Source organism: Apteryx rowi, unplaced genomic scaffold, assembly GCF_003343035.1.
Source record: "Apteryx rowi isolate R43461 unplaced genomic scaffold, aptRow1 scaffold_349, whole genome shotgun sequence".
In the NCBI taxonomy this organism is placed as follows: domain Eukaryota; kingdom Metazoa; phylum Chordata; class Aves; order Apterygiformes; family Apterygidae; genus Apteryx; species Apteryx rowi.
In genome coordinates this window covers 499,821-515,139 of record NW_020449963.1, presented here as the reverse complement: position 1 = coordinate 515,139, position 15,319 = coordinate 499,821, and the positions used below count along the sequence as shown (strand labels likewise).

Below are 15,319 nucleotides of genomic sequence, written 5' to 3'. Positions count from 1 at the left end.
TCATAGTTTTAACTTTCTACAAAGGCATTTAGCAGATGGTCAGATAAATTAAAAAATGATGGACTTAAATCATTATTAAATGATATTAGATAAACATTAAAAGTTACTTCCCTGGAAGCTATGAAACAGTGCCAGTATAAAACTGAACAGAATCAGGGCCAATGTTTTCTATGTACCGTGCTGAAGGTACCCCACCCAATGAAGAAAATGCTGTTTTTCCTAGCTTGTCAACTGTTTTTGACTGCTCTCAATTTCACAGTTTGTTAAAATGTTATGGTAACTCCTGCAGTGTTTTTGCCAATTAGATATGAAAAAATTGATGGCCACTGAATAATGTCACCTACAAAACAATATTTCTTCAAAGAGTTGTTAGGAGTCAGAAAAATCACTGCAGAAGTTTTTGGAGTTTCCTATTTACTCATTTTAAGGACAAACTTCCTGGCTTCCTCCATTGGAGGAAGACCCAAAAGGCAGTGGAACCAGTCAGTTTCCATCAACCTGAGAAAACTGGGGAGGGAAGAGGAAAGGAAAAATCCTTACAAGGAGACTCATCGGTTCCCTGCATGCTGTGAAGCTGAACTGCACAACAACAGGGGAGAAAGAAGGGAGCTGTGGATAGGCAAGGAAGAGGTGGGAGTGGAGCCAAAAGGATCCATGGCTTGTGCGTCACGATAGATACTTTTTTGATTTGATTCTCCTCTCCTGCCTTGTTTCTTTTAATCAGAAATTAACTGACAGCCAACCGAGAGCATGCAGGGGGAATAGTTTAGTGCCAGCTAAAAACCATAGACACACTTGGAAGTCTATGTCTCTCACAATAGTAAGAATGTTGATCTGTCAATAAATTAACAGATGTGTCTCAAAAGGACACACAGGGAGTAGAGCTAGCTAGTAAAGTTTGCAGTATTTGCATAATTACCTTTTGTATTGTAATTGCATTTTAATATGATATGGCTATTTTTATTCTAATATTATTACAAACAAAATCCATAAATGCTCAGGGAAGAATCCAGTCATGAACGGGACACATATTTTAAATTTGTGAGAAAGTTAATCGGTACTCAGCTAAGGAATAATGTAAAGGTTTGTCATATAAATTTGTGAGAGTTATAAGATACTTTTGTTAGCCAATGACAGAAAAGTTGGGTGTCTTTACCTGTGTGCATAATTCTGAAGTATAAAGAAGTCTTCATTAATATAGTCAAAGCTAAGTTTTAAATTGTCTGAAAAAGAGTGCAGTTAATTTTTGCTTATTTACTTATTGCTTAGAATAACCAGGAATTGTATTTGTTATGAGCCTCCACTCATCCAAAACTACAGTCATTGAGCACGACCACTGATTCTACATGACTTGACAGAATAACACTTTGATTAATGCTGTGCTTAATTACTGTATTTATTACCTACCTACTGATAACCTGTGACAGTTTCCACCCATTCTGAAAACAGAATTTCAAAGCAGAGCTGAAAGAAACGGCGGTGGGGGGGAACGGATGTGCTGAAATGTACACAAGTGGAATTCATGTGGCTGCCAGATTCATTACACTTCATCAGTTCTGGACTCTTAGAGGGTTGAATCCATCATGATGAGTTGTTCTCTGGAAAAATAGTTTTGTTTGAAATATCTTTTGTGGTGCTGTAGGGGTTTTTCAGCAGCACAAAAAACCTTTACACGCATGCGTTCCTAATTCTGTTTCCACATTCATAACCCACAAAGAAGTACCCAAAACCAGATTGCCATCAGGGAGTGATGGGACAACATAAGTGTTATGTCACTGGGCCAAAATTGATAGCTAGGTTTTCTGAGACTTTCTGAGACATCACTGTCACTGTTTTCTTCCTGCTGAATGAAAAGAATGTTAGGGAATCAAAAATGCTCACCCACAAGGTCTGATTTTTTGGGCCCAGTCCTCTGAGCTGTGGGAAGTCTCCTGAGAGGAGTTGGCTGCGCTTCGAACACAAATGAAACTCCTGCATGGAATTATGAGTCCAGGGACGGATTCACGATTGCAAACTCCAGCTTCATGCCAGTATAATTTCATTCATTTCATAGAAACATACCATTCATTTTACAGACGCGTACCAACACAAACTGGAGTAATGTAATGAGTCATGACCTTACTTTTTTACATTTGTTACATTGGTTATAACTAAAGACCAAGTATGCAGTACTCCTCCAGCCCCTTTCTGTGACAAATGACAGGGTTGTAGCAACATCAAGTGTCCTCAGGGCTCCTCAGTCCTCCTGCTAAGGGCTATTGTAAAAGGAGGCCATATCGGTACCTTCAGAAGACCTGTTGCAAGCCCTTGCATTGAGTATTTGTTTGGGTTGTGGCTGGCAGGGCAAGATGAGAGCAGAAAGTGCTGTGGCTGGCAGGGCAGCCTGAAGAGGCTTCCTTAAACTAGAGAGACTCCTGCCAGTGTCTTCGTTATGCCAAGAGCCAATTTACTTTCTCTTAATTCGCTCCATGGTCATCCAAGCTAGTAATTCTGGTCTGCTTCTCTAACCCTGTTTTGCTGAACTGATGGTAGTGATCCCGTTGACTTCGGTTTTGGATGGTCAGGCCTCCAGAAAAAGAGAGCAGCAGCAAGAGTCACTTTGCAGGAAACTCTTGCCAGTTATGTTAGAGGATATACTGGTGTTTGGAGTGAGATGACTCATTTTAAACTCTGATTGGGTTAAAACAGCTCTTTTCCTGGCCAACTCATATCTGACTCATTTACCACTGATGAATAAAGAATAAAATGCTCCTGGCTAAAGCCCATTTTAAGTATTTCTCTTTCTTTCTTCTCTTTTTCTTTCTTTTCTTCAAGTGACAGTGTGGATTATTATTTTTATTTGATTTTCTCTGACATGCTAAATGAAGAAGACTGTGAAAAGCTGCTCTGCTTTTGGTGTTTTATTTTACCAAAGCACAACTCTGCATTTTAAGATCCAATTGAAACTTGATTATAGACTTCAGAAGAGAACAGAGATAGAAAAAAGAGTTCATGGATAGGAAAGAAAACACGCATGATGCTAACACAGATTTAAATACAGATGCAATTAAAGGAACAGGCATGCCCTATAAAACATTTCTAACTACCATAACTTTTGTGTGCTGATAACTGCTTATTCTCTAAGTGAGATGCAGATTTAGCTGATTAGAATTTTGCTCTAGCCAGACATATGTTTCAGAAATCTTGCTGTGAAAATGTTCAGTACAGTGCTGTCCCTGATACATTGGAGCTTCTGTACATTTCTTCTTAAAATGGAAAAATAAAAGGGTGTGGAGGGAGGTCTCTGGCACTTACTATTTTTACAGCAAACAGTAAATCTCGAGAATAACATTTAACAGAACTTGACTTTATAGCTCTCATTCAGCTAGGCATAGATGGAAATGAAAACAAAGTGTGATTTTTAGATATTTCTCTTAATGTTACTGAGCTACCACTTGTAGTTTCTGTCACATATTATATACTAGAATGACTGTTTAGATTATGGGGTGCAGCTAGCCATTACCTAGAGTCATTTTCTGTGTTTCTGTGTCAATTCATAAAGCTTCACTTAGCATTTTACTGTTTTGGGCATCCACCTCAGTTGGGCCAAATAACCTGCATATACCTGGCTGTAATCCACGTGATCTGAAATCACCGGCAAGCTCAAGAGCTGAAGGTGGGTGTGTAGGAAAAGAACCAGAAACAGAGAAATTTTGGAGCCAGCCTTGTCCTGATCAGTCCTTAGATCTCAGCAGACAAGTCAGCAGTTGTATCTGACACGTCCTGTGTAAAAAACCACCAGAATACCTATCCAGGCATAAGTTTTTCAAAGCTGTTATTGAACCAGCTTACACTTTTGGCCTTCAAGTAATGGATTCCACAATCTAATCAGGCACTGTGCTTCTTTTTCTTTGCGTTAAATATGATAAATTCACTGGGTGCCCCTCAGTTCTTATACTGTGAGAAATAAAAGCAGTTCATTCCTTATTCATGCTCTCTGCCCCATTTCTGGGTTTAAAGGCTTCAGCTATCTCAGGACTCCTACTTTATTTATTCCTCCTGGTAGGAAAATCATTTCTTACCTCTGATTATTCTTCTTGCCCCTTTCTGTGCCTTTTACAATTCTTTCTGAGATGGGCTAAAAGAACTGCATGCAGGATTCAAGGTGTTGTGCACCTTATGTATTTATAAAGTAGCTTAATGATATGGGTATTTTGTTGTTTTTTCGTTGTTCTCTATTCCACTCCTAGTAACTCCAAACTTTCAGTCATAGGCCATCACTGTATATAAACGGTTAAAGCTGCCCCCAACACGCACCATTTATGTATTAATTTGTGTTTATTTACCTTCTTTTTCCCTTTAGTCTTCCAGTTGGAAATGGTGTTATGCTTTCATGTTTATCACAAAAGATGCTGGTACACCACCAAGTCTTTCTGAGATGCTAGGGAGCATCCCTCTGTGGTGAAAACTGGCCAGTATTATTATACATTTCCTATTTTTGTTGGATTGTTAATCTGTGAGAGGATCTTCTCTTATAACCCAAGTTCTTCAAGCATTTGGATAAAATTGTTGGAAAACTTTCTTTGCATGGTGGTATCCCTTTATCTCTCTCAATTCAATTCCTTCAGAAACCTCTGAGAAATTTGTAAGGCTTGACTTCTCTGTAAGAGTTAAAACTTAACTCTTCACCAAATTATTATTATCTAAATCACTACTAATTTTATCGTTGATTGTAGTTGCTATCAATTTGCCTGGTGCAGACTTTCTGTGTCTCGTGTAGTTTCCAGAAGAGGGATTGCATTTCTTACCTTCTCTACTTCTGGCATGGAGGCTGATTTAAGCAGCAGAATATGCTTAATAATTGTTTCTCAGAATCTCCTTTGGCCTGCCTCACTGTGGGCTTACATGGAACTTGCCCGAGTTTATACTTTATGCTGTTTGCCTTATTTGGACATGACTTCCGCTTTTGAGACTGTATGTGTATTTACCTTCTGCTGCTTTAGTCTGCTGTTAAACTATGATGGCTTTTGCTTTTAGTTCTTTAGTTACTTTTTCCTTTGATCCATACAAAGTCCATTTTTACTAGGGTATACACTTACTCTGGATCTCTAATATGATGTCTTCAGACACTCTCCAAATCATCTCTGTGGTACAGAAATGCACCTTTTTTCTCTGCTACCAGAGGATCACTTTTCAACCACAGTGATCTTTCCTGAGACAGCTGAGTTAAATTAGGAGCAGATTATGGCATAAAAGAGCCATACCACACCAGAAAACCTATCTTTTGTTCAGCAGTTTCTGTGACTTGGAAACATACCTTGAATTTTTTTTTTTTACATGTTTGATGATGTAGATATGAGGAATCTCTATAATTCTAATTTATAAAACAAGGTAAGAGAAGCATTTACTTTTTTGGATGATGTGAAGGATTTTATCTGTATTCTTAAAAGTCGATTTAAAAAAAACTGTAGATATGAAATAATTTGAATAATATTCTCATTAAAATATATGGTAGCCTTTTATTCACAATTGCCACGGAGCAATACATAAAATGTCACAAATTTTGACAGATTTGATCCATATGGCAGGATTTTATCTCAACTATTTCTTTCATTTTAAGGGGTAATTAGAATAATTTTGTTTAGCAATAACTACAAAGGGATTATTTCAATGCGCAGTAGTATGAATTGTATTTATATAGATCTGCAGATGAGCACTCTTTATAGCACACCAAAATAAACAGACCAAATGCAAGAGGGCTGTGCTCCTAGGAACGTGCAGTTTAAATGAGCCACAGTGAAGCTATAATGAAAAATTGCACTTGTGGCTCTACAATCATCACAGTCCCAATTTGTGTCCTCCTGGATCTGCCAACCACACAGAATCAATCCGGATCAGACCCAAGCTCACAGTCACATTTCTGAGGAATTAGTCAGAGCATACAATATGATATTTTTGCCTGTTTTATGTTTTTATGCCAGCTTCTTGTCAGCTACAGGAAGACTGACTGAACTGATGTAACTAACAATGACATAATTGAGGCAACATATATTTGGCTTGTCGAACTCTGCCCCCTCAATTTTTCTTTGGGGAGCTTTTGATTTCAGCAGAATGGGTATATATTGATTTACCACTCAGTGTTATGTGACTACAGTGTTTTTCTTTCTGTACTAAATGCCCTAAACTTTTACTAGCTCTCTCACAAAACTCTGGCCTAAGCCATTATTCTGTAAAAATGTATGATTTAATGATAAGCCATCGGATAGATCCAGTGACGTCTCTGACACTAATAATCTGCAGTTAAAGCATGTACTGCATAAGTCTTTGAAGGACTGGAGAAGGCTTTTGGAGTACCCACACGGAGACATGGTGGCTGGAGGGTGCTGTACCCTCCTCCAGGATCCCCCAAAGGGCCTTGCATCTTGCACTTACATATAAAAACTTCTATTGGCAGGTGGGCTCTGGCTGCCTCAGAAGAGCGGGACAGTGCCCAGGGTCAGTCTTGGCATTCACAGTCACCCTCAGTGAAAAATTACCCAGGTCTCAAATCCTCAACAAGATCATCTCTCAGTTGGATTATGTGCATGGGAATGTCACCCCCAGAAGCCAAATGCATGTAAACAGACTGCTGTGCATACTGCTTCCCTAGCTCCTTATAAATATCTCCCACTTTCACTTCCAGGAGCTTTCCAGAGCTCCCCTCCTTCCCACTCTGGCTATCTCTAACTGAAATCTATTGACAATTATTTCTTCTCATTCACTTACAGCAGAACTTAAAAAAACTGAACTGTTGTTTGCTTCCAGATTATTCTCTTCTCAGACAGTCCCATAAGGTCCTGGATGTTTAACAAGGGCTTATTGTACTTTTGCATTATGCCAGAGAACATACAGGTCTTCCAAAAGTGACTGGAGAAACTGGGAGCTTGTGGTCAGCAAAGCGGCAACAATAAAACATAATTATGGATTCTCCACATGAAACATACGCCTTTATTATACCTGCCACCCTGTTTCCAAGGAACAGCTCTTTGCAAGGAGCTGTAGCGGGTGCAGGTTGGTGGTGAGTGACTTGCGCACCCTGCTCGTTCACAGGCAACCAGAGTGGTCCACCGAGGCCTATCACAACCGAGGAGCTCAGTGGCAGGCTGGGCTCCCTCCCATCCTGCTGCCACTGTGTGGTCTCTGCTGCAAGCTGGAACAATAAAAGAAAAGAAAAAAAAGAAAAGAAAAAAGATAGAGAAAAAAAAAGGAGAGAAGACACTGATAGTCATTTTTTGAAAGAGATTTCAATAAATATTTTCGGCTGTGTTTTGCTCAGCACTCCCAGCCTGCTCTGCCTTTTGGGGGGGAGTGGTGATCTGCTGTGGCTGCGTGCAGGCAGTGGGGTGCTCCCACCCCAGCTCTGCCCAGCCGCAGCGGCCCCCCTGCAGCCTGCCTGCAGATCTGGCTTCACCTCTGCACGTGGCAGCAACAAGCCTGCAGTGGTTATAGCGCATGTGAAAAATTCCCCGTGGTGTGGGCAGGGACAAAGGATCTGAGATTTATAGATTAATAATCTTTTGGGGTCAATAACCCTTTGGAAAGTGAGTAGTCTGAAAAACTTCTTTTTCATATATCATTCATCTGACTTATTTTTCAACATGCTAGCTACGATCATTCCAAATCATGAAGGAATAATCTGTATAAAATCACTTAAAGAGACATTGCTGAATTTTTCATTGGGAAAGACTTTAATAAACTCCAGATTCAGTTAAAATTCCTGGCTTTCTTGCTGAATAAACCACCAAAGCCCATGCAAGCCCCCATTAATTACTTTTCCTTTTTTTTTTTTTTTTTCCACGGGATCTCATGAACGTATACTTTCTGGGGGGATGTTTTACTGAAGTCAATCATTAAGTGAGATTTAACTGGTAAATGTCTGTTTTATGTATTTATTTGTATTTACTTTTTGCCCTCCTTTCATTTCAAAGTTGCTTGAAGTGATTATTTTTAAAGGAGGTTTTAAGCTCATTTTTTATGTGGTGTTCTGCAGGGCTGAGGTGAAAAATGGTTATGTCCAAATTCTCATGCCCTTCAACAGTGAGGTCTCACCGTGGTTGCAGAAGCTTTCCATTTTATAATTACTGACATAATCCTCAGGTGCAGTAACTTGTTAGCTACAAAGAATGATGGCCCTTTACACCAGCTCAGCATATGTCCCCATCATTTTCTAACTGGATGTTTTTAAGAGCTTATCTTCCCTAGGCTGAATATTTACCAGATGCTTTCTAATAAAGAATATATGTATAACCTGATTAGACCTTATTAATAGAAATCCTCTCCACAGCAGCAATCTGCTAAGCAAATTCAGAATCGGGTGTCAGAAGTTTCAGGCAGGCAGGCAGCCAGTCAATGCCTTTATGAAAGCACAAAATCAAAAATCAGAGGGCTGGTATGACAAACCCAGAAGAAACGTTGCTAACTACTTGACTGCTAGAGAACTATTTTGTTTTAATGGTATGGGCCCATTTGAAAAACTAAGTCCATGTATTTTTAGTTGCAAAAGCTTGTAAAATAGAAGTATCACAGCTATTTTTTTCATGAAATTATTTGACTCTGTTGACACAAAGCATGTACATTTCTGGACCAAAAGTTATAAAATATTCTGACATATTTTAATATAAACAGGAACATTTTCAGTGATTGCTTGGATCTAAAATGTTTTTCCACTTGACATTTGTTTATACTTCCTAGGAAAGAAACTCTATTTATGGATAACTGAATAATACAAATAAACATCAGAGAGAGCTGAAAAATCAGCTTTGATTATGCATGAAAATCTACAATGTCATTGTGTACTCTTGTGCCGTATTCTGATTGCCTGTTTATTTTTACAGAGCTGCTGGCGAGCCCATGGAAGAAGAGCCAACCTTGTGAAGTGCCAAGTCCTCCCTGATATTTCCTGTGGGTGACATCATTGTGTATCCCCCCAAAGCACCCTCAGACATGTCTTGTCTGCTGCTTGGGTGGCACAGATCAGATGGAACATAAACACTGGGCACAAAACTCTGAATAGCAGCTTCACTTGTTCTTTGGATGGACTTGAAAGGACCCTAAAGATTCCTTAAATGTAACCGCTACAATTCTAAAGTTACAGTAAAACAGGCTTGGGAGAAAGAGCCCAGAGCATGCTTTTTATATGCTGTTTGACCTGCTCAACAATAAATTGTGAAATAGAATATTACAAAATTCTACATGATAGATTATAGATACGAGAATTGCAATAGCCAGCGAAATACTCGGTAAACTCCATGAATCACTTTCTGACACTTTTTACTATGTAATTTTTTTCATACTGTGTTAAACTGTTAATAGAATTTGTTTTCTTTGCTTTGTGTAATGAAAAAAATCCCTCTTATTTTCTGTGCCATTTTTTTAGGCCCTGTAATGAATTCTTGGTTGGATAAGTGAAAGGTGTGTAAATTAAGACAAGGGATTTTAGCTAAAGGGAAAGCATTTCTTATCGTACTATAAATCCCCTAACGTACTGTGCTTGATGGTGCTTTATTTTATTTTCCATTTTCCTGAAGATCCCTCTCCATTTAATGTAATCTTATATATCATAAAAACACATTCATGATTCTCTAAAATAAGCGATCTTCTGCCTTTAAAAAAAAAGTGCGGTACACTCCGTAGTTGACAGTAGCTCTCAACAGATGTGCAGCAGAGATCAAGTAGTTTCTGAAAAATGGATAGCTTTTCAAATGTGTTTTTAGTTTGTTCTGAAACGTTTCTGTGTCCTGACTCTAAGAACAGCAGTCTTAAGTATCTGCGTGCAGCTCATTTGAAGCTCAGGTGTTTCTGTGGAGGTTATGTTGGGAGTATTTTTTACCGGTCGTCACAGGAATACAAACTGATTCTTTTATGTAGTTCTGAACCAAGAGAGTTGATGTTGCTTAAGAAGTTTCAAAGGGTTTCGCTTTATTTTGGATCCCCAAAATGCAGCAAGATTTCCCTGCAGCGTGATATTAGCTATTTAAATCCATGTTTGAGAACGTAACATAGAGTTGTGCCTTTAGCTGATAATGAATGCTTAAACTATTACACATGTTGCCTTACCGTCAGAGAAAGAGATAGGGCATGTATTTAGTGTACTCCAAATGAACAAAATTGTGCTACAGCAACTTTTGTTTTGTTTACAGCTTTCTCACCTAATGAACCCTGCGAGATGTCTTACTTTACCTTAAAGTGAATACTTGCAGTATTTGATAGCTCGCTTAGCTTTTAAAAGCAAGTGATGTTCATTTTTTATATATTTTCCAAACTCAAAGGATATATTAAAGCCATAAGTGAAGACTGTCATGCTTTTTATTCTGAAATCTGAAAGAAACCTTAATTAAAACAAGATTTGGGGAAAGGCCATGATATGAAAGATATGGAACAATATGGTTTCAGTTATAGGCAGACTCAAACCTGTAAATCAAAGATGAAAGATTTCACTCGAATAGAATTATATAATTCTCTTTTGTTATGCAGTCAGAGTATATCTTTCATGCATTTGGGTTTGTTTACGATTAGCATTTTAATTTTAAGGACTTTTATTACTTATACAAAAGCTCTCTGCTACAAGTTAGAAATCTGAGGCATGTTTTGAAAAGGGAAATCTAAAAAAGGAATGTCATTTCCTATCATCTAAAGTAAACTTTTATTCTGAAAGGCTTGCTCTAAAATGAATGTCTGCCCCTCAGTTAAAAAATAAAATAAAATTCTATCTGCCATTTACAAGACAAAATCATGCTCATTTTAGTAATGCAGAGTCTTAGCAGGCTAAATTAACTGCTGGTGTAAATCACCTTGCCTGAATTTGGGCTGTTCTGAAGGGACTATTCACATGACTACAGCAATCAGGAGTTTGTTGTGTATTTTCAGCAAACTTGCGATGGCAATCTTACTTGCCATTTACTGCAATTTTCTTGTGGTCATCAAGGAAGCTTCCCTTCAAGGAAACCAAGGACCATAGCTGATGAGTTGGGTAATTTGTAAAGCTTTTCACATTCTGAAATAATGGCTGCAATATTTTAATTGGCTGCATAGTAGGATCAGTTTAAAATTAACCCCACAGATGCAAAATCTATTTATGTCTTTTAGCTTGTGTGAAACTGAACATGAATTGCAGCTTGAAATGTGAGTTACAAACTTTACCAAAGAAAGTTTGTGTTCTGGGGTGGAAATCAGCTAAAGCTGTCCTTTGTAGCTGGAAATGCTTTTAAAATGCCAAAATAATTTGAATTTAACCACATTATAAACTCACACTCATGCATTTGTACAGGCATGTATCTAGACATACTATTGGTTAAAGTTAGAATCATTTGGATAAGCAAATGTACAAATAAACTGCACACAGATTGTATCCAGAACTCTGTTCTCACTGAAGTCAATAGCAAAACCCTCTTTGATTTCACTGGGAGATGGATCAGGCCCTGTATTTTTAAGTCCAGAACACCATTGCTTTTTGATTATGTCATTACAAGGCACTGTTCAGCCCTCTGGGAAATGATTGAGGCTTATGGTGAATATCAACACTTCCTTCAAAGCAGACCTGGGCTTTCCGAGAGGGCAGTTTCACTTGCTGCTGTTTTCTTCTCACAGTATTTTTTGTTACCATCAATAGCTCCCTATGGATTGCTGTTAAAATGTCTCCCATTTAAACTGTGATTTTAGCCATACTTTCAGGAAAACATTTGCATAGATGCTCTTAAAAATGTCCAATTTTATCTTGATTTGACAACAAATTCCAGGAGTTTCAGAAAGGTGCATTAATTTCATGTTTCATTTCTAACGTCCAAATTCAGAGCGTGTAAGGAGCATGTAAACAGCCACAGGAGCTGTTTTTTGAGAGAAGTCACAGTCTTATGTCTCTCATGGACCTCAGCTTAGACTAAGGAGATTGACACCTCTTAAAATTAAATCCCAGATATTTCACATTAGCTGCCAAAATATCAACATCTGAACTTTTAGGTTACTTCCAAAAACGGGCTGAAATGGATAAATAATGTGGCCTAACTGATGATTTCTTTGAGTGAGTCCAAGGGAAAGGTGAAGCTGAAGAAGTGGTAGAGAGCTCTCAGTGCTGGGGCCGACCCTCTGGCTGACACTGGTATGCAGGAGGGTTGCAGGCCTGGAGGAGGACATCCCACGGCACCGCCACCCCCAGACAACCATTGCCATTAGTGGCAAATCYCTGCCTCGCAGGGGAAGTATGTAGGAATTTGCACTCCACCACTGGATCAAGAATTCCCCAAGCCACAGATCTTCAGGATCTGAGATGCTGTCGCAGGAAGTACCACAAAAATGCTTGCTCTATTCTCCATTCTTCCCTAGCGTTGGAGCTTGCATATTGAACTACATTGGATTTTGGACTCCTTTTATGTTCTTAGGTCCTTAAAGTCATACTGGAAACTGAAAGCTAGAGTGACAGGAAGCCAGATATCAAGAAAAAGTGATTTTTATCCAGCTTAATGTTTTACCTGGGCTGGAGTGGGAACAATAATGAATAGTAAATCTTGGAATTGCTAAAAACTGAGTGTCTTGCAATTCATTTTTAGACTCTGTGTGTAGGAATTCTGTGTGTGCTCATTTGGCTTTAATATAATCTGCAGCAATGAAATGCTTGATTATATGATCCTTCTTCAGGCAAAATTCCTAGTGCGTAATCAAAGTTCATGGGAATTTTGCCAGTGTAAAGATGACAAAATTAGTCCCTTTTTTTAATTATGTACCTTCCTAATTTTACTTTCAGTGAAAATGAAGTAACTAATTCCAGGCAAGTGAATCTAAGGAAAATAAAATCATTAAACTATCTTAAATAAGCATCGTAAAATAAACAAAAAATATAAATAACTGCTATGTAAACAAAAATGGCTTTTCTTTACATTGCAAAAAAGTCAACAAAATGCTGCCAGCTGAACTCAAGTGGCTAAATGAATCCCTCTCTGGAGTATGTGGTATTTGATTTGGTATCTTATCTAAGTGCAACCTCCCTAAAAAGCCGAGAGTCATAACCGGAGATGAAATATTAGAAAGGTTTTGCTGCAGCCAACACCAGAAGTCCTGTAGAGAACAGGAATGTAGAGACTGACTAATTTGTGCAAACAGACAGCGGGACACTTTCAGGGCAATGTGTCTGGGACGAAGAATTAGAGGGAGCTTTTCCAGAGGCACTGGTGGCTATTAGGCAACTAACTTCTGTTAACTTGCAGGGGCCAGCAAACGTTTATTCTTTAGGAAATGCCCCCTCCATCTCACAAACATGCCCATGCGCACGCAGGCAGGAACCTCACTATACAAATTTTTGTTATACACAACGACAGCCAGGTGTGCTACCCTGAAGTGTATCCTGCGCATTTGCCCAAGAAGCAACAAGCCCCTAGAAGACGCTGTGTAACAGGAATAAGAGAGGGGAGATGGGGGGGTTTCCAAGAGTGGCCTTTCCAAAAACAGTGTAACAGTGCACAGTTGTTTTATTTTAAAAGGTCACCATAGAGCCTTGTGAACCACTGTACCTTTTTTTTTTTTTTTTTTTTTTTAAAGATTCCATATGGAAGTAAAACAGAATGTATACATAGGGGGGAACCTGCTGGGAAGGAATGTCTCTTAAGTCAGCCTTCTGCTACCTGCTTTTCAACCTGCAGTTGGAGGAGTTTGGATTCTTAATTATAACTTAAGCTTTTACTTTGCTATGTCGCTTGTTTCAGTTTTTACCTGTAATTGCATTCACCCTTGTAGCACACAGATCCCGAAAAAAAGGTCTGTCTCTTCTGAGAGATGCCTCTTTCCTTGCTGCGGGAATGGGAATAGCTTATCTTTGTCACATCTAGCAGCGATTAAATGCTTCATTTTTGTGACAAATCCAAACTGGAGTGGTATTTTATGAGTATGATTTAGCTGGCTGCCTGCTGATTGTTAAAAAAAGAAATTGTGAAACTTGCATTCCTCTCTGGCCGCAGAAGGGACCCATTTTGCTTCTAACAATGTAAGATTTTCCCTTGATCCAAAAGGTTTCTTTGTCCCATGATGTCTTGTTACTAGCTCAGCTTCAGTTTCTAGCAAATAACACACGTGCAGTGCAAACACGGAAAAGGACATTCCAGAAAATATCACATCTCTTCTACATGGTCTCTTGTCTTGCTCTAGTGCCATGCTCTGTAGCTCAGTATATGAGAACAGTTTACAGCGAATTGTTCTGCACAAAGTCATTAATATTTGGATGTTAACTGTGGAGCCCACTGTGAGCTGGGCTGTAAATTATGGGGAATACATGCTCCTATACAGACGGGCTATAGCCACACAAAGCATGAAGCCGGGGGCGCTGGTACTGTGCAGCAAGAGTGGTTCTGTGCTAAATCTCCGCGTGTTATCCCCCTCCTGATGGTGTGTGTGACTGGCTAGAGGCACTTTTGCAACAGCAGAGCCATAGGATGCCTTGGTTCCCTTCTCTGGAAGGCTTTGGATGGGACCCACGAGGCAGCTAGTGAAGAAACTTTAACTTTGCACTCAGCCACGCCCAAACTGCAGGAAAGTGCAGGTGAACATCTGAATTCAGCTGCACTTCCCTATTTCTAGTATTTCTAGAAAAGTCTGTGTGAAAGAGCATTGGCACGAGCAGGCGTATTCCCATTGACTTCAGCAGGCTTCAGAAGGCTGTATATGTCGTGTATTACAGGAACAAGTTCATGCTCATCTCTCTTGCTGCTTTATTTACTACTATTTTAAATTTCTTGATTGGCTTAATATTCTACATTAGGATACAGTAGGGAAGCATAAAGCAATACCTGGTAAAGTCATGACTAAGGCTTTCAAGACAAGCTTATTGCTGTGGGTTTCTACAACACTGCCTTTTTGGTCCGGGGATGCATAGCTGAAATGTCTTTTTTTTTTTTTTTTTTTTTTTGAAAATTGATGTTGCTATCTGTTTCTATGACAAAAAAACAGTCCTTTTGCTCTGAGCACTAGAAGTTTATCTGTGATTTGTCTTTCCAGGCAGAGAATTTTCTAAGGGAGAAAGCATCAGTGGGATCAACCCAAAGGGCGAAATTTTTAAAGGTCAATAGTAACATTTCTGTATGAGTAAAAGGAACCTGTGGATTATTGTTATTACTCCTGATACATTTTTGTATCTGAAAGCATCCAATGAGTAATGTTAAGTAATATTGTGCTCCAAAATTTTGTTGGTTATAGATATACAAGCATTGGATTAGCGTGAAATAGTCTTCAATCAAGTTGTAAAAATCTCTTTTGTTTTGTGTTTTGTATAATTCTTTGGCTATAGTCTTGTCCTAGTGTGAATAAAAGTTATTTGAAGTAA

General features: G+C 38.8%; 1 protein-coding gene across 1 annotated transcript in view; it reads left to right on the top strand.

Moving 5' to 3' along the window:
- Positions 1 to 10,699, top strand: part of HDAC9 (histone deacetylase 9) — a 422,164-nt gene extending 411,465 nt beyond the window's left edge. The window contains exon 26 of the mRNA XM_026072683.1: positions 8,853 to 10,699. Within this exon, the coding sequence (XP_025928468.1) occupies positions 8,853 to 8,892 (40 nt within the window). The 3' untranslated portion in view covers positions 8,893 to 10,699. The remainder of the gene's footprint in view (positions 1 to 8,852) is intronic.
- Positions 10,700 to 15,319: the final 4,620 nt, after the last annotated feature.